At 35.0% G+C, this 23,447-nt stretch overlaps 2 protein-coding genes across 8 annotated transcripts in view; one reads left to right on the top strand and one right to left on the bottom strand.

Annotated features, from left to right (window-relative positions):
• The window catches only part of LOC128243518 (uncharacterized), a 38,361-nt gene extending 34,993 nt beyond the window's left edge, over nucleotides 1–3,368 (top strand). For all 7 annotated transcript variants that reach the window (XM_052961334.1, XM_052961330.1, XM_052961335.1 and 4 more), the window contains exon 19: nucleotides 96–3,368. In XM_052961334.1, coding sequence (XP_052817294.1) covers nucleotides 96–711 — 616 coding nt within the window. In that variant the 3' untranslated portion in view covers nucleotides 712–3,368. The remainder of the gene's footprint in view (nucleotides 1–95) is intronic.
• A 963-nt stretch (nucleotides 3,369–4,331) lies between these two features.
• The window catches only part of LOC128242746 (genetic suppressor element 1-like), a 69,024-nt gene continuing 49,908 nt past the window's right edge, over nucleotides 4,332–23,447 (bottom strand). The window contains exons 3-15 of the mRNA XM_052960016.1: nucleotides 19,682–19,897; nucleotides 18,549–18,712; nucleotides 17,428–17,564; nucleotides 16,843–17,058; nucleotides 16,242–16,454; nucleotides 15,119–15,303; nucleotides 13,861–14,027; nucleotides 12,734–13,469; nucleotides 11,755–11,961; nucleotides 10,694–11,113; nucleotides 9,516–9,653; nucleotides 9,110–9,213; nucleotides 4,332–8,732 (exon numbers count right to left, since the gene is read on the bottom strand). Coding sequence (XP_052815976.1) covers nucleotides 8,637–8,732; nucleotides 9,110–9,213; nucleotides 9,516–9,653; nucleotides 10,694–11,113; nucleotides 11,755–11,961; nucleotides 12,734–13,469; nucleotides 13,861–14,027; nucleotides 15,119–15,303; nucleotides 16,242–16,454; nucleotides 16,843–17,058; nucleotides 17,428–17,564; nucleotides 18,549–18,712; nucleotides 19,682–19,897 — 2,999 coding nt within the window. The 3' untranslated portion in view covers nucleotides 4,332–8,636. The remainder of the gene's footprint in view (nucleotides 8,733–9,109; nucleotides 9,214–9,515; nucleotides 9,654–10,693; nucleotides 11,114–11,754; nucleotides 11,962–12,733; nucleotides 13,470–13,860; nucleotides 14,028–15,118; nucleotides 15,304–16,241; nucleotides 16,455–16,842; nucleotides 17,059–17,427; nucleotides 17,565–18,548; nucleotides 18,713–19,681; nucleotides 19,898–23,447) is intronic.

The raw sequence follows: 23,447 nt of genomic DNA, 5'->3' as shown, positions 1-23,447 counted from the left end.
ACAGTTGTTTTTTGAAAAAAACATTTGAAAAAAAGTAAGATCCTTTGGAAATTGGTTTGTAATGAATAATAATTTAATTATATATATATTTTTAGGTACAACCTAATCTATGCCTGTCTGGAAGTTAACATGTCCCCCAGACTGGAAACTGATGACGTCATCGACGATCTCACTAAAAACCCCACACTGCTTCAGCCGTGTCTCAACGCTCCGACGGCAAGTGTTGTGATAGAAGAGCCAGAAATATGTGAAATTCCGACCGCCTCATGTCAAAACACTGTCAACCAATCAAATGTTGCAAAATTTACATCGCTTCTAAATAGACGATCTTTTTATAGCAGTATGTCTCAAGAAAAGTTGAACAATGTTAATGTTAAACGTTGGAGTGGTTCGAATGTTCTTAAGCCCGTGCTGAATAACAAACCAACGATAAAGACGTTTATTCCGGTAATGACAGGAAGACCTAGAAGTAATAGTCTTGATTCGCCATACGACAGTAGCTTTGAAAAACAGTGTTCAAAAACCTCATATTCGCCATCAAGAACTAGAAAAGACAAGTCGAAAAGACATTCTGAGGAATTTACCGGCCCTAGTTATAGTAAATATATTCCGTTGCTAAGCAACGCCTCGTATTACTATAATAAAGACCAATCAAGTGACTATTATAGTGACACGTCCAAAGAAATGTGTCAGAATATCACGTCTGTATGACAATGAAGCACAGTACAACCTTATCCATGGAAATTCATTCTTTTTTTCCCGAAAATGTAACACAAGGACTGTAATATAGACCGTACATATCCTGCTTATATTATTAACAAGCTTTTAGATCACAAAATTTCATAGTATCTGATAAAGAATTGAAATTATTTACTTAAAAATCAAAATAAGCCTGGACCAAATTGCCTGTCATCGAAGAGAAATAACACAACTTTTGATACATTGAGTTGTTATCAATGTGCAATCAAGTGCTTATTCTTTTAAGATTTAGAATTATATGGCACAGTTATCTGATACATGTACATGTATTTGAAACAATGGTATTCACGAATTAGAACAATTATTAAATTTCAAGCACACTTATCAAAAGATTTGTGTATCTCAAAAGGTCATACATACAACATTAGTCCTTGTCTGTCTTTGAGTATTGTATGTGTTAAAAATCTGGTTCCCTGTTTGAAAAAGTTACTGGGTTGTACTGTGCTTCCGTTTTATCATAGCTTCAAGCATTTTAATTCATCATTTCTGTTCCACATATTTGTCACTGTATACAATACACTGATTTAACTTGTTGTTGTGGATATACTGATATAACTGATATAACTTGTTATCTAGGATACACTGATATAACTTGTTTTCTTGGATACACTGATATAACTTGTTATCTTGGATCGCTGATATAACTTGGTTTCTTCGATACACTGATATAACTTGTTATCTTGGATCGCTGATATAACTTGTTATCTTGGATACACTGATATAACTTGTTATCTTGGATACACTGATATAACTTGTTATCTTGGATACACTGATATAACTTGTTATCTATGATAAACTGATATAACTTGTTATCTTGGATACACTGATATAACTTGTTGTCTTGGATACACTGATATAACTTGTTATCTTGGATCGCTGATATAACTTGTTATCTTGGATACACTGATATAACTTGTTATCTTGGATACACTGATATAACTTGTTATCTTGGATACACTGATATAACTTGTTATCTTGGATACACTGATATAACTTGTTATCTATGATAAACTGATATAACTTGTTATCTTGGATACACTGATATAACTTGTTATCTTGGATACACTGATATAACTTGTTATCTATGATAAACTGATATAACTCGTTATCTTTGATACACTGATATAACTTGTTATCTTCAATACACTGATATAACTTGTTATCTTCGATACACTGATATAACTTGGTATCTTCGATACACTGATATAACTTGTTATCTTCGATACACTGATATAGCTTGTTATCTTCGATACATGGACATCCATGTTTCACGATATTTAATTTTAAAATGCAACATAAAAATGTTCCCCCATCAAGCAGTTTGCATAAGACAACATTTGCACATAATTGACATGATGCAAAACCAACCTGATATAAATATTCATAATTGTTCAACCAATGGAGAGGTTTACTGGTCACATGCTAACCCAGGACAAGCAAATTCAAGTGGCTTTGGATTTCATATATTTTGCTAAACAAAGTTGGTAATTATTGAGCATGGTCTTGATCTGATTCAGTGTCATGTCAAATGTATATCTGAATTGTTGTGGTGAACAATTGTTACATATAATGTTTTATCTTATATTCGTTGAACCAAGGGGTTTTGGTGATATATCAGTTCTTTTAAAATAAAGCTGTTATCAAAATTAGCCCATGGAAAAACCCTTTCAAGGATTTTATTTATATTGAAATTTATAAGAAAAAACAAAGCCTGCCTTGTTACCATACATATCCAAATAAACACTCTGTGTAATTTTTATTGAAAGTATTGAATGATAATGAAGAGATTTCAAAACACCTTGGTTCCACAATATCTCAAATGCCAAATTTTAATTTTGTACATTTTAATATGAATGTTTCATTTTTTCACTTTCTACCTTCAAAATCAATTGTGATATAAAATGTCTCATTATTTGTGCTATTTTGCTATTCTTTTTTGTTTTTGAGGAAAAAGTTGATGTATTGTTATAGCCTTTATCGTCATTGGCGTCCTCGGTGTTGTGCAAAAATTTGACCCTTAGCAAAAACTCATTAACTATTTTAGATTTTTAAATGAAACTTGCTGCACATGCTGCCTGAGACAAACATATCTGCTGCAAGGTCCATAACTCTGGCTTGGATAATTGTTGAGTTATGCCCCTTTTGAGATTGACAACTACTTAGGAGTGTTAGCGTTCACTCCTCAACACTGTTGTACATGTATCGTTATATTTTCATACTAGTGTATGATTGAATAGAATTTGAGAGCATGAAATATTAATTTGAATTATTGTTATAGGCATTATTTAAAAGAAATGTTTCAGTCCATATTCATTAAAGACATTTAACCCTTTTATTTTTATGGTCATGGTCACCTAACTCAAGTCATCAAATTTTCATGCGATGTGTAATACATATTCTTCATTTTTCAACCACAGAATGGTGCTAATTTTATACTGACAAAGTGTTTCTGGGTAACGTTGAGCTTTATTGATAACATATCAGGAGCAGTAGAACATTCCATAGACATTACTGAAAAATATCCAACATTTTAAATATCTACTTCCTTCTTAGTTGTTATCATATGTATATTTGTTGCTTGAATGAAATTGATTAAATTTGAAAAACAAGAGTTTGTCTTTCTTTGTAGACACATCTCACTAGATGAAAACTACTCACCATGTGAACACTATTCACCAGTGAAAATTACTCACTATGTGAGCACTTCTCTCTAAGTGAACATTACTCACTGTGTGAAAACTACCAACTAGGTGAAAATCACTCACTATGTGAGCACTTCTCTCCATGTGAACACTACTCACTGTGTGAAAACTACTCACTAGGTGAACACTTATCTAAGTGAACACTACTCACTACCCAATAGGTGAACACCTCTTCCATATTTGAACACTTCTCACTTGGTGAACACCTCTCACTATGTGAACATTACTCACTAGGTGAACACTACTCACCACTACTGCTACTCACACAAGATATAAGTAAATACTAATTTCTAAGTGAACACTACTCACCAGTGAGCATTACTCCATATGTGAGCACTTATCTCTAGGTGAACACTAGTCACCACCACTGCTACTCACACAAGATATTAGTAAATACTACTTAACACTATCCACCAGTGAACATTAATCACTATGTGAGCACCTCTCTAGGTGAACACTACACACTAGGTGAACACTTCTCATGAGGTAAATACTTCTCACTAGGTGAGACACTTCTCACTTGGTGAAAACTAATCACTAGGTGAACACTACCCACTAAAGATATTAGTTAATACTACTTTCTAGGTGAACAGTCCATGCACAACACACCGTCTTGGCCTAAATGCTCTTCAGATATTGAGCGGAAACTGTGTGGACAGACGGACGTACGTACCGATTTCTATATGCCTCCCTTAGGGGGCATAAAAATCACTGTTATTTTCAGCCAAACATGATACCTTTTAGCTTTATGTAAGTACTGGGTATGGAGGATATCTCTCCCTTTGAAAGCATGGAAGGATCTAATCTACCTAGATAAAAAAATAAGTGGGGGAATTTGTCAAACACCCATATAAAGTGAAAGTCAAGGCGTGAAATAAAATTTTATTGATGAAGTAGATCATAACAAATTCAGTATCTCACGGTACAATATACAATGTATTAATAAGTAACACACAGAACACCGATATATAATATGTATAGTTTTGTAAACACAAACACATATCATGTGAATAAATATCATTTAACAATTAAAGCAAAGCATCCTTACTAGCAACATCAACAACATTTTATTTTACATAGCAAAGTGTCTTAGTACATCGATTTAGTGCTCTATACCGTTTGTCCATCTGTCTGAAAAAATGGGTCCTGCAATATCTCAAGTGGTATGCAAGCTGGGTAAATGAAACTAGTTCTTTGGTCTGAGGGCAAAAAGGAGATTTTCATTATACATGTCATTTTATTACTTTTGTTGGTATGGCAATGGAAATAGTGAAAAATTTGTGTGTGAATAGAACAACATTTACTGTTTGTCAGACCAAAAATGTGGTTGCTACGGCACCATTAAGTTAAAAAAAATAATTTCATCTCTCCTGAAAAACATTATCCCTGCCAAATGTCAAAAAGTACCGGTATGCAAACTTTATATGGGCTAGAAGACAATTACGAGGAAATGATCCCCTTCTTATTTTTTTGTCGGCAAAATATGTTGTTGCTATGGCAATATAAAATTGGTAAAAACACCACACTTGATCTTGATGGATCTTGATCCATCAGAAATAGAATTAAAGTTACACTCATGAAACTTGTAGCTGGTGAAAAGGCCATAGAGTTATACAAGTCATTTAAAAAAAAAGAAAAAAAAAAAAAAGAATCACTTCTATTTAATTAAAAGTATAATTCTAAACAGATCACGAACAGTGTTAATGAAATGTGATTAATTTTACTGGCAATAGTTTTAAATGTTGTGATAGAAATGCTAAACCACTACGAGCATATACTAAATATATGGCACTAAACATGAAAGGATTTCCAGCAAACTGCCTCAACAGGTATTCCTAATCAAGATAATTCAATTCCATGAGGTCCTTTTTTTTTAAATTAATTGGTTTTGACCAACTAAGCAAGGTTTAAAGTTTGTAACGCTATTATAAATCCTCAGGAAACAACAATAAATTAAATATTTCCAAAGGTTTTAAATTTACAACCTGTATGATTTGCGAACAAATCCAAAAATTAAAACCTAGTTAAATATTTCAATCGACCTTGTTCTATAATGTCTAAGGCATAAAAATCTGTATATATCATTATTAAATTTTTTATACAATTAAAATACAACCCTTTTTATTTTTGCAAATATGCATATTATTATGTTATTATAGCTAAAAGAATATTTTTTATAAGTTAGAACTATCAATACTTGAGTAAGAAAAAATATTACGATGATATTGTTCTTAATTATATGAAACAACTCAAATCATCGCCCATGTATCAGATATTTTACATTACATGAATTTTTAATTAAAAAAGATCCTTACTTAAACTAAAATGTGGATTAACCAATTTAATAATGTGCCATTGCTTTGTTCGGATTACCAAAAAAAATCCCAAAATGCGAGGGTGTTCAATCGCGTAATGTTACCATGACAAAATTGATATGCATCCATCAAAAACTAAAATGCAGTAAATGGTTTATTGAAATAAAATAAAATTCGAACTGTTACTTACAGTCTTAAAAAATATGACAATTAAAATATAGTCAACTTGATAGTAAAAATTCTAATAAACATGTAATAGTTTTCATTTCTTTATGATCATAATCACCTTCAATATACTGAACAACACAGGTCTAAAACAAATACAAGGAACTTTCTATCTAATAACTTGAAAAAACAGGAACAATATTACAAAAAAAAACACGTTTCTTGAAGAGATAAACAAAATGTAACAAAAATATTTATAACAACATTTTTTTTTCTACATTAACAAACGGTTAATGAAAAACTTGATACTTAAATTAAAACTTATAAAATTTCACAATATGTAGGATAACCCCAAAATAGGGCTTAAATTTAATAATCTAGAATTGTCATATCTTACTCAATCAGGAAATGAATAAATCCAAAAAATCAATATTTAACACCAACTGAGTCAATATCGCCTTTCTGGCCTCATACTAGCATCACTTATTTAATTTGCAATTCCTTACAAAAAAATACCAAAAATTTTATGTAGGAGTTTAACCCTCACTCAACAGCAGCCAAGTGAACCCAGTGGTTAGCATACTGGCTTTCCACCATGACATACCTGGTTCACTTCTTTGCCTTATCGTATGAAATTGGTTTGTGGTCCATCACGACGCAAGACCACATTCTTGCACATCATGCCAACATAAGCAACTAGGCTTAAGTCAGGGCTGTGGTTCACCTCTAGGGGAATGGGGCTAAGGCCCTCTGAATAAACACATATAATTCTCATCAGGGTCCTTCTAAAATTAAGTGTCAGAGTGATTATTGTATCAAACCTACAATCACTTTACTGTATTCCTGTGACAGTATATTGCAAGCAAAAATTACATTTATTTTTGTATATATTTCTGTTCAATTTCACCTAAACCAGTTCTTCATAAACAGGGATACCTAAAAGAGAATTATGACACAAAATTGGAAAAAATATATACTTTTTATGGTGGGAGTGGGATCTCACTCCTGAAGTTCTCACTCCAAAATTTCGCCCCAAAAATCATTAAAAAGACAGCCCTATTAAGAAAAATATAAAAATCGGAACAAGTGGGCGATTAAGAATACATTTTTTTCATTCCTTTTTTGTTGTCCTATAAAAATACCATGATAATCCTTAACAATTTCAGGATTATTCGTGAAAAGTGAAGGAAATACCCCACAAAATATTCAATCTGTACACCTGTTTCAGTCCTCCAGTGAACTTAAAATAAACATGTGTTTGTGTTGCTGTAGCAACATAGCTTCACAATAATGCATTTTTCAGCTTTTTTGCAATTTTTCCAAACATAAGCAGTCACTTACAAAATGGAGTATTTTTGGGAATTTTCTGAAAAAATAAGTGAGGTATTTCAAACGAACAAAACATCAATACAGTGTTATCTAATGCCAAATTGAGATATACTATTTATCACAAGCGATTTTAGCCATCCTGTGGTTGATTAAACATGTAAAATATGCACATAAAGCTAACACAGCTCTGTATTAGCATATAGGAAATTTAAGCACTAAAAGATAAAAGCTGATATTATTGACATATGCAGCATTACCGGAACTACATCGCTCATGTATGTACGATATCTATTTAAAGCTATAACATCTGTATAATGATACACTTAATATATTAGATAATGTTTTATAAATCGTACAAAGTATTTTTGTGTGATTGACACATTACAGATAAAACAACATATACAATAGCTTAATACACTTCTAAAAGAAATCAATGGCTTTTAATCACAAAACTTACAAAATCCAGCCACTAGTATTTGAAAGTCATTGACATACACAACAGTTTAAAAACATGTTCATACATACTTTAATGCTATGATGAACTATGAAAAATTCAATGAAACATCACACTTGGCACAATGTTTAATACATTTCTGAATGAGGCTAAAAGAGTATTATGTGCAATAGTAAAGCTCATATCATGTACAAGAGCGAGCGGCAACAGTTGTTTATTTTACAGTTAAATAAGGGGCATAACTGGACAAATATTAAAGCAAGAGTTATGAGCCCTGATGTGCCTAGGTGTATATGTCTCTGGCATCATTTGTACCAAGTTTCATTTGAATAACTTGAACAGAGTTTGAGTTATGACCAAGTTTTTGAAGTAGACTTTGACACCGCTGCTGCCAACACAACCTCTATGCGGCAACAATCTACAGTTCATACATAACTGGTAACATTTTAGGGGCTGATCAATCTGTCCACGGTAGGTAATCACCAAAGATTTTTACTCCAGTTTGCATGCAATGGTCAATTCATAAATCAATGTGGACATTCATAACAACCATCGACCTTTGACCTGTCACCTTCGCCTCATATTTAACCTCATAGCCTGTTCAAACAAAAATCATTGCAAAATGCCAGCATCAGTCTTAACTTCAACTTTTAAGTTTCGCCCCGAAGTGTCATCATGAGTTTATCCTGAAAGTTCCTTTTGTCACTTGAGTTTCTCCTGAAGTAAACAACAATGGGTAATTCTATTAAATAGTACCCCTAGTCTACACAAGTCTCGAGTAAGTGACCACTGCCAACTAAAAATTTTTTGGTAGTGTCTTCAGACAAGAGAGCCACTATCACCTTTACAAAAGTGTAATTGATGGCTATATCTCTATCTGATGGTGCAGCGTGTTATCCATCATGGCCGGCATCATTTCAGTTTCCTGAGCGAGGTCTTGATGGAATCAATCCTCTCCTGGTTATACTGTCGAAGCTCCTCCAGTTGGCTTTTGTTTCTCAACATCTCCTGAAAGGTAAATCCAATGTTGAACCTTTTGCATGATCTGCCAACAACAACACTTACTACAACAGCAATGACAATAATTCTAACTGTTTTCTTTGCAAAGCAGAATAGCTAACTGAAGTGCTTTTGAGTAAACACCAACACTTGTCTGTATTTTTAGTCAATAAGGGGCATAACTCAAGATATTTAAAGCCAGAGTTATGGGTCTTAGCCACAACCACCTCATTTATATTCATAAACTGTTTCGAAACCTTAAAACACCCACAACGTCCTAACTTATTTATCAATTACTTTTTTTTCAGTTCCAAAAAGTTTCTTTCCCTTTTAAGGATCAGAGCAAATCCTTTAATGTTCCCTTCAAGTTGTCATCTATTTCCTACCTCAACACGTTGACTAAGCTGAGAGGCCACTGTATTCAGCCTTGAGTTCTCAGACTTCAGATGTCTGCTTCGGTCAATCAGCACATGGCGCTCCAGTCTCTCGGCTGAAAACAAATATCATAAATGTTAAAATTTTCAGGAATTATGGGTTATAGCTATTTCTGATCAAGCATTTAGTGCCAGTCCATGTAAGTCTACAGTCTTTATGCCTTTTATATCACAATTAATTTCTTGTGTAGTGTAGGAAAACGGAAATACCCGAAATAAAGTGCCCTGTCCAACTTGGTCACCACAAATCAAACTAACATTTTAAAAAAAAGATGAAAATCCCACTTACATGTAGCTACTAACACATCCCATTTAAGAAACTAACAACCTTACTTATGTAATAGTATCAATGACCTACCTTGCATGTGCCTATGGTACCCCTCCATGACCTTCTCCACCCCCTGCCAGGTGTCTGTGGCTTCTGGTTGCCATGGCAACACACGGGGTGAACTCCCACTCTGGGGGGACAGGTCCGTCAGGCTTCGTCCAGCGTCACCTAGAAGATGGTAAAGTTGTTTTCATTAATAAGTTTTACTGAATTTATTTTGCCTGATTGAGAAGACACTCTCCAGTCTACTTCCTGGTTTGAAACCAGTACCGGTGTCCATATTGTGAGGCAGTGAAAAAATAACCCTTAATGTGCTCTAACCCTCAGCCTCTTGGGTGGGCAATATCCAGACATCTTTACAACAAGATCACCTCATGTTCTTTCAACCACCCGCACTAACCTTCACTTATTTTTGTACATGCATAGTTAATCATTCTCTTCCAACATGTAAACAGTTTTGAACTGAAAACAATACAGTAGCTTTTGCACAAATTTTTGACCAACGATGAACTCTGATGACGACAACATGACAGCTATGACAGTACTTAAAAATATCATTGAAATAAGAAACAAGACCAAACGCCAATGCACATTCTTTGTTGTTGTTTTTTCAGGCTAACAAAGATCATAACTCAACAAATATTAAAACCAGAACTATGGGCCTTGCAAAGTAAGTACCAAGTTTCATTTAAATATATTGCTTTTTGTGGTTATGGCCAAAGTTCAAGTTTTTGCATGAAGACACTGACGACGATGAACACAACCTTAGCAAACACTGACGACGATGAACACAACCATAGCAAACACTGACAACGATGAACACAACCATGGCAAACACTGACAACGATGAACACAACCATGGCAAACACTGACAACGATGAACACAACCATGGCAAACACTGACAATGATGAACACAACCATGGCAAACACTGGCAACGATGAACACAACCATGGTGAACACTTGACGACGATGAACACAACCATGGCAAACACTGACAACGATGAACACAACCATGGCAAACACTGACAAAGATGAACACAACCATGGCAAACACTGACAACGATGAACACAACCATGGCAAACACTGACAACGATGAACACAACCATGGCAAACACTGACAAAGATGAACACAACCATGGCAAACACTGACAACGATGAACACAACCATGAAAAAAGAAGAGCTGAAACCCTTAAAATTAAACTACCTGAAGCTCTAAGCATCTCTTTCTGTCTTGTAGATTGGAGAACAGATTCATGAAACTCCTGCGCAAAACTGCGGCTCAACGACGAAGGTCTTGGCACACGGGGTCCGGCTGAGTACATTGGTAAGCGTTCAAGATTTTCTGCTGATTGGCTGGAACCAAGGCGACCCACACTTGAAGTGCTTGAGTTACTTAGCTGACGGCTGAATGGTGGTCCTAGATTTTGTTTTTCTTGCGCTGAGAAGTTGAACACATCGTCTATTTCATTGTCTATTTTTCGTTTCACAGTTATTCTAGTATTGTCAGAACTAGCGTTTGTTGTGTCAACGGTATTTAAGGTGTCAGTACTTTCACTCTTTGCTATATTTGTAATAAATCTACGACTCTTCTCCTCTTCTATAGCTTTCAAGATCATATGATTAGCTGAAATATAAAATATAAACTTAACATGTGGCAGAAGCTGCTTATCAATATGTTCCCTGCCCACACAAGGGATATGTAATGAAATCAATTGGCAGATATTTTATTAGCAAAAGTTTATTTTTACATTAGAATAGTTTCTTTACCCCATTATAAAGGCCGTAAGTATTACGTAACAAGTTATACATGAAATCTATTCAACAAAAAATTAAGCTAAACCAAAAAAAAATGCTTAAGGTAACCCACAGACTGTTCTTTTACTGCCAACCAATTATTATTTCCAGACATGTAACAGTCTGTTAACGAAAAATGAATTTAAATTTGACCTGAAATTAGAAGAATTAGTATATTTCGAAGGTTTCAATACTTTTTGACATGCAAATTAAAAAAAAAACACAAATATAAAATATCCATATTTTTTTCAGGATGTAATCAGAAACTAATTGTGTTTTTTATAGTTTAAATGCCAGGATTCAAACTTTTTTTTAAATCCGTCATTCTATGAAATATATATTTGCAGAATTATTTTTTTTTGCCTTCAAGCTTTTAACATCACCAACACCATTTTCACTTGTAAAATTAAATACATTATTCAATTAGGAATAACAAAACGTCAGTTTGTATTATAGACAATCTTTTCTCACCTTTCCTACTGTCAGAAGACAATGGTTCTAGGTTGAGATTCTGAGACAGGAAGTGGCATTTTTTCTTGAAGTCTGGTTCCCTGCAGAGATCATCTGCGGAATACATGGTCTTCAGTGGAGTAGGGGGACCGGACTCTACAGACACCGGGCTAACACTTCGCTCCTTCATTTTTCGCCGCCTTTTACGCCATTTTTCAAAGTCTGCGTCTGTTTGTTGATACAAATATGAATCAGTTAGAAAAATAAGATCATCAGTTTGATTTAGCAAACACTGACACTCCAACGAAATTATAAAGACTGAAATCTATGTCTTAAACAAGGTTGTTTTGTTTCAGTCATTTTAATAGCCATTACTAAATAATGTTTCAAATGACAAATAGTCATGTTTTATCCCAAATATGGAATAAATATTAATAATCTCGGTTTATCTAAAAGTTTTCAATTGAGAAAAAACCTGTTAGAAAACCTATAGTTTATTGTTGTTGAAGTAATATTAGCCTACAAATAAATGGTTATAAAGAGTAACTGAGTATATTCAACCTACATAGGTATATATAAAAATGTCAAAATTTTGTGATAAATGATGCCCAAGTTTGCACTTCCGAGGGTAAAAATTAAGTTCCCAAAAGTAAAGTATGCTCTTGTCTGAAGACAGAGCTGAAGAAAGTTTGATTTGTCAACAGAAAATTAAGTATGGCAAAACAGACATACCAGATGGAAGAAAACAATTGCCATGACACTTAATATGATAATGACCACCCTCGATAATAACCTACTTTGATTAACAAATGAATGTCTTAAATTCAATTCCACAATTGTTTGTCCAGGGTTATCATGTGACCAGTAAATCTCTTTATTGATTTAACAGTTATAAAAATTTATATCAGTTTGGATCAGTTTCACATCAACTCGAACAAGTTTTTTAAAATATGCATGAAAGTAAAACAACTACGCAAACAAATGTTAAAATAAAACAAACCTTTTTTTTGAGAATAAGTTGTAAGACCAAGCTCAGAGAAAAGTTTAATCTTTTTCGGTGAAGTATCGAGTTTCAGCGGAGGTCCTGAGGAGATGAGAAGCTTTCTTTCCTGATTGTCCGGTTCACTATTTGAGTCACACTCGCTATCACTCCACTGCGGCCTTTCCATCTGAGTGTCGCTCTTACGGCGTTGTTCCAGGTCAAGTTTACTTATACACGATGACTGAGATTCATTATGCGCAGAACGCAGAGCATCTGTGCTCATTATCGGTTCTTTCGATAAGCTTCCGCTTGATTGTACAAATGATGAACTGTACGAGGGGACATTTAGCGGAGCCGAGAAAACAGACTGACCACTGATAACTGTTTGTTTTGGGACTGAAGAATGTAACAGAGAATTGGAATTATGTTCCCCACGACTGCTAACAGATTGAAATGCACTAGAAGCTGTTGAATCACCATCCTTATACCTGGATTCAAACTTCTGATCGCGTGAATGTGAGTCTGAATGCTTGGTAGGAGATTCCAATTTTCCTCCAGAGTTACGATTATCAATTCTCTCCCCTTCAAGGTCGTATCCGTTCAATGCCTGCTGACTGTCAAAGGGGCGGAATAATCCTGAGTCATGTAACTTGTTGCCACGCCCACTGACATCTTCTGATCTTGGCCTTGACCTCTGTCCCTCTCTGAGGGGGTTGACCAATGAGTAGCGCTTTTCAGCATCCTCTGTGCCGCTCTAAAAATGCCGGAAATAACATTTTGTAAATTTGTCCTTCCAGTACAAGTATTAATCTATATCTAGAATACTACAAATGCATTAAATGATGTATAAAAACAAGCACCAATACACAATAGATATCATTCTGAGCACAAGATAATAAAAACGCCTTTGAGCGAATGTTTGTCTTTTGAAACATAACTTGACAAACTGTAAAGTCAGAGTTATGGGCCTTGCTATGTATGTCTGTATTCTCACTGGCAATAAGAGTACAAAGTTTCATTTAAACTTCTTCAAATGGTTTTTAATTATTGTCAACGCCGACAACAACAACGTTGAGGCTATATCAATACCATCTCTTTATTGAATGTTTTTCCAAGAACAGAAATGACCATCGGCTCTACAATACCTTTTGAGAGGGTAGCCTGTTTCCTAGGAAGGGGTATTCATCTTTAGAAGATCTCCGCTCATCCTTCCTGGCTGATGCATTCTGGGTAGACGACGATACACGAGGGTACCGGTCTGCAATACCCAGGCCCTTAGACGTTCCCTGTATAATGCTGCCATACTTCGAACCTAAAATAAAGATAATTACCTTTTTTTAAAAATTAATTTAGTTCTTGGTTGACCTGAAAAAACAAAAATGGAAATATTACCCTACATTTTTGGGTAAATTTAAAAGTTAAATTTTCACTTTACTTTTACACTTAAGTACTTTTTTTTTAAACATTATAAAGTCAAATTTTACTCTAAGCTAAAAACTCAATGTTTATTTCTTAATTTTTTAACACAAACATTAGCATGTCTTATCTTCAATTACACTTGACTTAATTGGCTTTCAATACATCATCATGTTTTTGTCTTAGTATTTAAGTCCATGACAGTTAAATATTTTTTTAACCCCAATCAATTATAGTACATCAGATTTATTCCTTTGAACATGGTTTAAATTGCCCCCAAAGAAACATCTGCTAATCACATACGTGCAATAAAACAGTAACGAGTAATTTATGCAAATAACTGAAGTTTTGCACATGTGCTCATTTTCTAGAAAATACAACATTCAGGTGTGCTGTTAAATAAGGTAATGAAAGTGTTTTAATGGTCAACTTTAAAGCTGCACTCTCACAGATTGAACGTTTTGACAACTTTTTTTTATTTTTTTGTCTTGGAACGAGCCAATTTACGCGAAAATCCATGGAAACGAGTCCATTAACATACAACTCAATTTGGCATGACCTAGCTTTAGTCAGCTCCCAATTGATAACTGTACTGATGACCTTTTTGAACCACCCTTTGGTGAAACGCTGACTTTTTTTATCACGAATTAAGTTCATAAGTTCTTGCTTATCAGTGGATAAAACCTTAAATATGACAAATACTGATGTCGCAAACACTGAGAATGACTTATAATCACACTGTGAAACCTTATAAACTGCATTAGTCCTACTCCAGTCATCCAAATAAGGCTTTTGGATGAACAAGCCCGAATTCTATACTATTGCTTGGCATTACATTTTTGTACAAGCCCTGCTGTATAAAACCCAGAATTTGAGCAAGCCTGTAAAGCAAGCTTGTGCTATTTTTGACCCCTGCTTCTCAAAGAGAACTCCTTGTTAATGTGGGGAACAACGATGTCACCTAGGACACATTCCTAGAGAGCTTACCCTGATCGTGCTTGTCCCTGCCACTAATTAAGTTGTCTCCCCTGCCTTCTCGATGAGCTAGTCTTTCACGCTCTCGCTGTTTTTCTGCCTCCCGCTCGAGAAGTTTTTGTCTCTCCCGCTGGGCAGCCAACTCCTTTTCCCGTTCCCTTTCCCGTTCTCTTTCTAGTTCCCGCTGCTTTTCCTCTCTGGAAATGTTAAATTTTATTTATGCTTCATATTTGGTTGATACTAATTTATTTTTGCTCAATAGTAAAGACCGCTGATTTGAATCACTCTGGAGTCCAGTTCTTGAGCAGATACCAGCACTGTGTCCTTTTTGAGAGACCATCAAAAAGCACCCCTGGTGAGGCTCAAACCCACAACCTCTTGGGTGAGAGGGGGACACCTACACCACAAGACCACTTGCACCCTACATATTTGTATACCATACATAAGTAAGTGAATGAGAGTGCACAAGTATCACTTTTATATTGTGGTTTTAAATATGCCATCATTCACTTGTTAAAAACCTACGTAACAACTAATACCCAAGTGATTGAAATTGAAGAGAGCCAGTGTGAAAGGTGAGTTGTGTATGAATTAACCACAAGTGTTGGGTGTCACTGTTTTGTATGATATTATCAAGCTTGATGCGCAATAACTAATGTGCATATATTGACACATCAGACCTAAAAAAAACTTCAGGCTCTGGTTAACAGACCCTACCTACAAAATAGACCCTACCATTTTTGTCTGTTGGTAAAAAAAAATAAAAAAAAATATATGTTTTTTAGTGTGTGTTTTTAATATGAAGTTTAAAGCTTTATGAAGTTTAAAAAGCTTTATACTGATAAATACTGATATATTGACTACTTAAACGTTATAAGCCAATGATCACAATAAAGTTCGTTCAAAAAGCACAAGTTAAAAGGAATACTGTATGAACAAAAGCAAGGAAAACACATAACAATATTGCACAAATTACGAATATTGATAGCAAGAAATCTTATCCTAAGATTGATTCCTCAAATGTAAGATGAAACTTACACCTGTTTATTACTTATCACTCAGTCGTTAAAGTTAATAGCCGACTTACTGACCCAGTGAAAGTCTGGGTTGGGCTACAGCAAATTAACAAATTTACCTCTCAGACATGAAGGATGGTGACCGGTGTTCGGACATACGCCCAGGTGGCTGGGAGAATGGTGAGAAGTGGGGCGGGAACATGTCGGTCGGGTAGCGAGCTCCAGCAGTGAGTAGCGGGTGAAGCCCAGGGTGCGGCATCATTCCCTGGCCGTATGGGAGATACGGGCTCTGCATCATCCTGTACCGCTCAAGGAGAAGAGGGTCATCAAATCTGCAAGAAACCAAGTTTGTTAATCTCGACATTATTTATCCAAGTCATTTTAATTATGCGCTTACACTTGGATGACAAAATTTCGTATCTGTATGCAAGAAACAGTCACAACTGAAAACTTTCTTCTGTATATATTTTAGTGATTTATTTTGTCCTTGGTGTAAACAAGTAGATCAAAAGATCAAAGAAATTCGAGACGAATCTACAGTTTTTGTTTTCACTTCTGTTTTGACTAGAATGGTAATGAACTTATTTTCATTGCAAACGTAACAATAAAGAAAAGACTAGCATATTAATTTTCTCAACATTGTACAATGTTAAATGCTGAATGATTAAAGCAAAATTATGACTTTCATAATTTCAATTCACGGTCTACCATGCCACCAACCTAAATGCCGGATGTGGAAATGCATGTTGTGGCATGAACGCTGCTGGGTAGGAGTAAGCTGCAGCTGCAGCTGCTGCTGCCTGGTCAAGGGCGAGGGACGAGGACAGTGGAGGTCTGAGGTCATCTCCGGGGCGATACGGCTGGAAACCACGCCCAGATGCCTCCTCTCTCCCAAGCAGGGGGGACCCAGCCCCAGGGTTTGAGTGAGGAGTCATCCTTAATTGCAAAATATTTCAATATTTACAGGTACATTGTTTCATTAATTAATTCTATTGCTTAGCCAGTCACTCAATGTTTTACTTAAATATATTTTACTTTAACTGAATGGAGCATTCACCAACATGCATGTTTTTGTCCTGTCATCTCCTAATTTGTGTAAGCTTTATAGCAAAATCCTTGATTAAACCAAACATGAAATAGTTTTTTTCCTTTCTACAAAGAGGTTACTGTTCATTTATTATAGATTTACACAAGTTTCGTAAATTCCAATAAAATTCTTTACAAAGGCGTATTACTATATTCAAAATGGAAGTAAAAAGAAATTTAATAACAAATTTTGAACATAATGCAGTTGGTATATGTTACCTGCGTGCTGACTGTGAGTGGTTGTCACGACTTGTTGACCGATCTTCCTCTCTGGACGCAGACGACTGGGGACGATCATGTTTCCCGCCTCCATAAGACTCAAACATGGAAGAGTTGCTGTGCAAGCGCTCCAGGGTCTGGAATATAATATGAGTTGTTATATGTATTAACAAAATTTGAACGTCTCTGGAAGCTGATGACTGGGGATGGTCACGTTTCCAACCACAGGAAACATAAAAACAGATAATGGCTGATAACGTTTTTGCTATTTGTTGTAGGTAAAGGAAGGCAGGGTCTTTTTGTCAACACAATTGTCAACACCCATTTTATAAAAGCATCAGCTGGTATAACTGGTAAAGAAAATAACAACAGTAAATTAACTTTGTATGAACTTGTACATGTCACCTCAATTTTAAATTACAAATCATATTGATAATTAGGGTTCTTAAAGGGGCTGTACTCTGTATGATAAAATAGCAAAAAAAGAGAAAATTGTTGAAAACTGACATAAACTTGGCATCGATGTGTACAATGCATTGAAACTTACTAACTGAAGTACCACACAGTTTACTATTTTTCCATTAAAAAAGATTACTGGGTATGTCTACCAGGTAGAATTCATTCCTTATGCGTGATTGGCTAGTCGGTGTTATCACGTGATATTAGGGAGGTAGGTGTATAGATTAATTATGTCACCCAAGTAGAGTAAGCCGTCGTGGCTCAAGGGGATACGACGCTGGACTGCAGTTTTGGCGACACAGGTTCAAACCCGGTCTCCGACACAATTTTTTTTTTTACATTTTGGTACTTTTTTTTTACAATTATGATATTAAAGCGTAACACATTCTATTAGATAATTGTTCTGAGATTCGTTACAGAAAAAAACTTTTTTTGGTGCCAATGTGGTGTACAGCCCCTTTAATGTAGCAACACATAAAATGAGATACATTCATGTAAATAATGTATAAAAACACAGTAGTAACACAGATTCTTTTTGCATCCATCACACGTATCTATAGCCAAAGGTTGTGACTACAAATGCCTATTGTTTATCTTTGTCTCTCTGAGAGCTAATTACGCATGAAAAACCATTGACCTTAAACTACATAAGTGTAACATACCGGTCTAGCGTCACTAGCCATCAGACTGGGATGTGACTGTGTGGGTGCTATAGTAACCACGGGTGGTGAAGTCAAGGTTGTTGAAGTGTACATCAGTGGTGGAGGGCCACTCTTTGTGCTCGTGGCACGGGGGCTTGAAGACGACGTTGTCTTGACACCCTCATCTGGTAAACAGAAAAAAAATTGACATGTCTGTGTTTATCGTAAAAAATCTAGTAAATATGTTAGCTTCTTAATTACTGACAAATTCAATATCATCAATTGCATATTAACAATTACGCAGCAGGTGTTGAATTAAGAAAAAAATGTACTTGCAAAATTTTGCATGCTTAAAATGCCAACTTCACTTGCATTTTTTTTGTTCACCCCTTTGTTTTTGTAAGAAAAAAGTAATGTAAGAAAAAACAACAACAACGTTTTCTGTTTAATAACAATTTACCCTCTGAAGCCATTAGATTCGTAAACATATAGCAAACGTATTGTGGAAGTATTGTGATAAGCACAAAATATCTTGCAGACATTCCCATTGACGTCTGTTTTGATGGTTAATTTTTTGTGGAGTTTCTTCTCCCATTTAGTTAGTTTTAAAGGATGCTTTATTTAACTTCGCTTCTATGTCAGATAAGTTTGATCATCGCCATCAGCTGCCTTCCATTTTAAAAATCCATGTGTAGAAAAACTTTCTTGCTTGTCATGATGATGGACTGTGCCTCAAAACTGATACTATTTTAACCAAATACTGTCGCCAAAAAATCGTACACGAAATACCAGTCTAGAATATGCACTAAGCGTACCATGCTTGTGTATACCCCATCATTTGATGTGTGTTTACAAGAGAAAGTAGGCAAATTGAAAGTTGCTAGTCTTCAAGAGTTTTCACTTATCAAGAACCTTAAAATTCAACTCACATTCTCCAATTTTCACTCCCATATTGCGAGCGTGGGAGTGCTAAATTCGAGCACTGATGCATTCTGTGACACAAGTTCTAAGAAAGGCATTACTTAAAATGTGAGAAAATACATAATAATTATGAAAGTAGGAAGGGAGGAAATGTTTTGCCAATAAAGCAAATGAAACATTTTGTGCCTGTGTAAACTGTGACAGCGCATACCTCTACCACTTGATGTACATACCTGGAGAATCTTTGGCCTGATTGGCCAGTTTCCTCAGTGCCGCTGCAAAACCAGACTGCGAGCGTGCATTCAGGGCCACGTTTCCGCCCAACGAGTTGACGCCGTTTGTCGGCGAGGGCACATGGTGTAGTGGGGACACTGTTGCAGTGTTTCGCTGCTGTTTTGGACCTGCTGGCGACATCAGGTTCAGTGGAGGAGGCTTTGATCCCAAACCACCTGAAAGAAAAACAGACAATTTAGAAAATATTACACAACCTAAATATATTAATACATACATTCAAGTTGTCCATGTGCTTTCCTTGTACATATTATTCTTATAAAAAAAATGTATTATTGTATTTTTTTTTATGATATGCCAACAACTAATATTATCTTGGATGAAATGACAGATAAGACTGGTAGACATGGGCAAATTCATTATGTCCCCTCAAGTGAAGAGAAACTGGCCTTTTAAAACAAGACCTGAAAAAACAAATATTTGTAGACAACTCATTTATTTTCTGATACCTTTCTCTTATTTTCTGTCATATTATTTTAAGAATCCATTCCACACCAAAACCAAAGCTGAAATGTGAGTCCCCAGGGGACCTTGGACCCGTCTTAAACTATCTTTGGATAATAACAAAAATGACAGAAAATGTTAGCTCAACATTACAGCGTCAGACAATTTGACAGTTTCTAACCGTCATTGCCCACGTAATAGCTTTAGATATCTATATCAACTTTAAACGCACCTATGGGAAATGAATAGACATAAAAACAAACAAACTTTCGACCAAGCACACATGTTCCATTTAAGACATCTCCAAATTTCTTCCCAAGGGATGTGCGGAATCAATATCTATTATGCCAATTCGAAACAACTTCTGACACTTTCCAGGGGTTTAGAAGAGGGGAACGATTTTCAATTGTCGAGAAACAACCAAAACGGCATCCCATAACCCGGTAATTGATTTCTTTCACTCTCTAATTTCAATTTATTTGCTGTCAAAACTGGATTTGTTAATTTGTTTCGCATTTCAGGAATCAATACGGCTGAAATAAATCATGTGTCTTGTGACAGGGACTGACACGGCGTCTCCACTAAACTTCCATTAGATCTTGTCTTTCTACAGCCACCATTGTATTTTTCTTCCGATATGTCAATTAGGGTCGCCATTTGCCTATTGCCGTATTTGCCAAGCACGCTCAGAAGAAATCTTCCGACTCGTGAAATTATACCGTTCTTGGCATCGTCATATCTGTAAACCAACACGTTTCTTAGAAAAGCTGATATTTTTTAATGGCATGGCGTTAAGCTATGATCGCTGGTTTGTATAAGAATTGAAAATGTCAACTTCTTAGTTGGAGCAATCTAAAGATCTATAAATGCCCATGAATGATTTATAAATCTAATGATCACAGCGGTGAATAAGTACAACCACTTCTTCTTAAATGTCATCAGGCCACAAAGCTGTTTCCAGGAAATCTCTACTAGTAACTGATAACTTCTTTTAATACATTTAGTTCTTTTTGTCTTGAATTTTTTTTTGTGTTTTAACCATTTCCTAACCAAACAAAATTGTATTCATGTTGGAAGCCATTTCGATCTATAACGAATCTAATGTAGCCATTTATATATTTGTATCACATAGCAAAGTTTAAAATTTGTATTATGATGGAATTGCACTTATCAGTGAAATTCAAACCCTTGCAATTTAATGCAATCTACAGTATTATCTGGTACAAGTTTCCTCCCATAATGGCAATCTATGTCAGTCAGTACTAATGTTACTCTGGATTTTTTATAATGCTCATAAAATATTCATAGCTGAATTTAAAGTAAGACAAAATAAGATAAAGAACTGTTAGCAACTAATCTTTCGACAGATCATTGATGGACATTTTAAGCATTCATAAATGCAGCTACTTATACTGATGCTATTGTTTTTTTTAGTATTGCTACTCAGTTGTTGCTACAGTTATTACTGATGCAGATTCTTCTCATTTCTGAAGCAACAATTGTCTGCCTCTTCTACAACTTTAACAATCACTTATCCTCTGTTGTTGCTGCTGCTGCTGCCTAATGGGGCACTTGCAAGGGCCAATGTCATATTTTATTGTGTATGTGTTGTAACTGCTTTCAATACTAATAATTGGTTATGAATACCTAAGCTGTTATCTTTACTTTAGCATCAAACTACATAGATTTATTATTTTTATACTTATTTCTGAAAATTTACTGTCAAACAAAAGGGCACAGCAGGGTGTAATTTAAAGGCAGCAGCCAGAATGGCCAGCGGGTGCCCCACCCTGCTATTGAGGCCTAGCTGGAGCACTATCTACATGTCTTTTCAAACACCTTCTTTCCCCAGTGTTGTAGTAACGCCAATAATTGGCTACACAGAAACATAACAAGAAGAAACAACTGGTGCCAATCTTATAACTTGGGAAACAATAACTATTATTTCATGGGTAATTACGTCTTATCATTGTGGTCTGTGAATGAAACGTTCCTACGCTGTCAGAATTCGCTGCCAAATGCCACATGCGCACCCATTAGCCTTCACATACACTTAAAACATCACTGAGAAAATATGAAATATTCCCTTGTACCAATTAGTAAATTACAAGGCTGGAATGGTTCACTTCAGATTAAAAAATATGACATTGATTATTGATGAAATGAATTACACTTTTATTTATAACTTAAATTGCAACACCCCAGACTTTCACTGCTCTGTTATTTATCAGAGTAAAATTGATGCAATTACTATTTCATCGCTAAACTTCATTTTAAAGCTACACTTTCACAGGTGGACTGTTTAGACAACTTTTTTTCTTTGTCTTAGAATGAGACAATTTTTGCTTAATGTCTGAGAACCAGTGATTTAAGAATGCTGAAAAAGGATCAGGCCCCATTTTTTGTAACTTCTTAAGTCCCTTATAACAAGATTAAGCTAAGCTCACTATTTTTGTTTTTCTATTAAATATGTTTTATTTACTTTTTTAAGAGTTTTTAGATGTTACATAGGAATTATCTGTATGTTAAACACAATAAACCATTCTTCATTTATCAAAATTGATTGTAAGTATGTATTTTGGCTAATTGAAATAAGCTACTTAAACCTGTTAAGCTTAAGAAGTTCAAGAAATTGGGGCCGGATTGCAGTTTATCATATTTACGTTCGAAAATGGATGTTTGATGCCAATTTTTTTTTTTTCTTATGGCGTTAGAAACGCTTTTAGCAACAAAACTTAAACTTCCGAATGTGAATATTGAAAACTGCTATATGATATCTTTCACCAGTCTCATATCACTGGTTCCCAGATATTTGCAAAGCTTGGTTTATACCAAGACAAAAAAATAATAATAAAAATTGTCAAAATGGTCAATCTGTGAGAGTGCAGCTTAAATCAAACTATCTTTGCTTGGTTTATATCAAGACAAAAAAAATAATAAAAATTGTCAAAATGGTCAATCTGTGAGAGTGCAGCTTAAATCAAACTGTCTTTGCTTGGTTTATACCAAGACAAAAATAAATAATAAAAATTGTCAAAATGGCCAATCTGTGAGAGTGCAGCTTTAATCAAACTATCTTTGCATTGAACTATCTAAGCATGAGGCTAACGATAAATCTATTAAGCATATATCTTTTTGATTTTTATTTATTATCAAAAGAGAGCCTATGAGAAGAAGAATTAAGTTGCTACATTAGCTACGGCGTATCAATTTCTGTTTGATACCGAGTTCATTGTAAAAGCTGTGGAAATAGTTATGAAACAG

The sequence above is a fragment of the Mya arenaria genome, chromosome 8 (assembly GCF_026914265.1).
Source record: "Mya arenaria isolate MELC-2E11 chromosome 8, ASM2691426v1".
Lineage (NCBI taxonomy): Eukaryota > Metazoa > Mollusca > Bivalvia > Myida > Myidae > Mya > Mya arenaria.
Note: the sequence above shows the minus strand (reverse complement) of the source record. Positions and strands in the feature narration are given on the sequence as shown.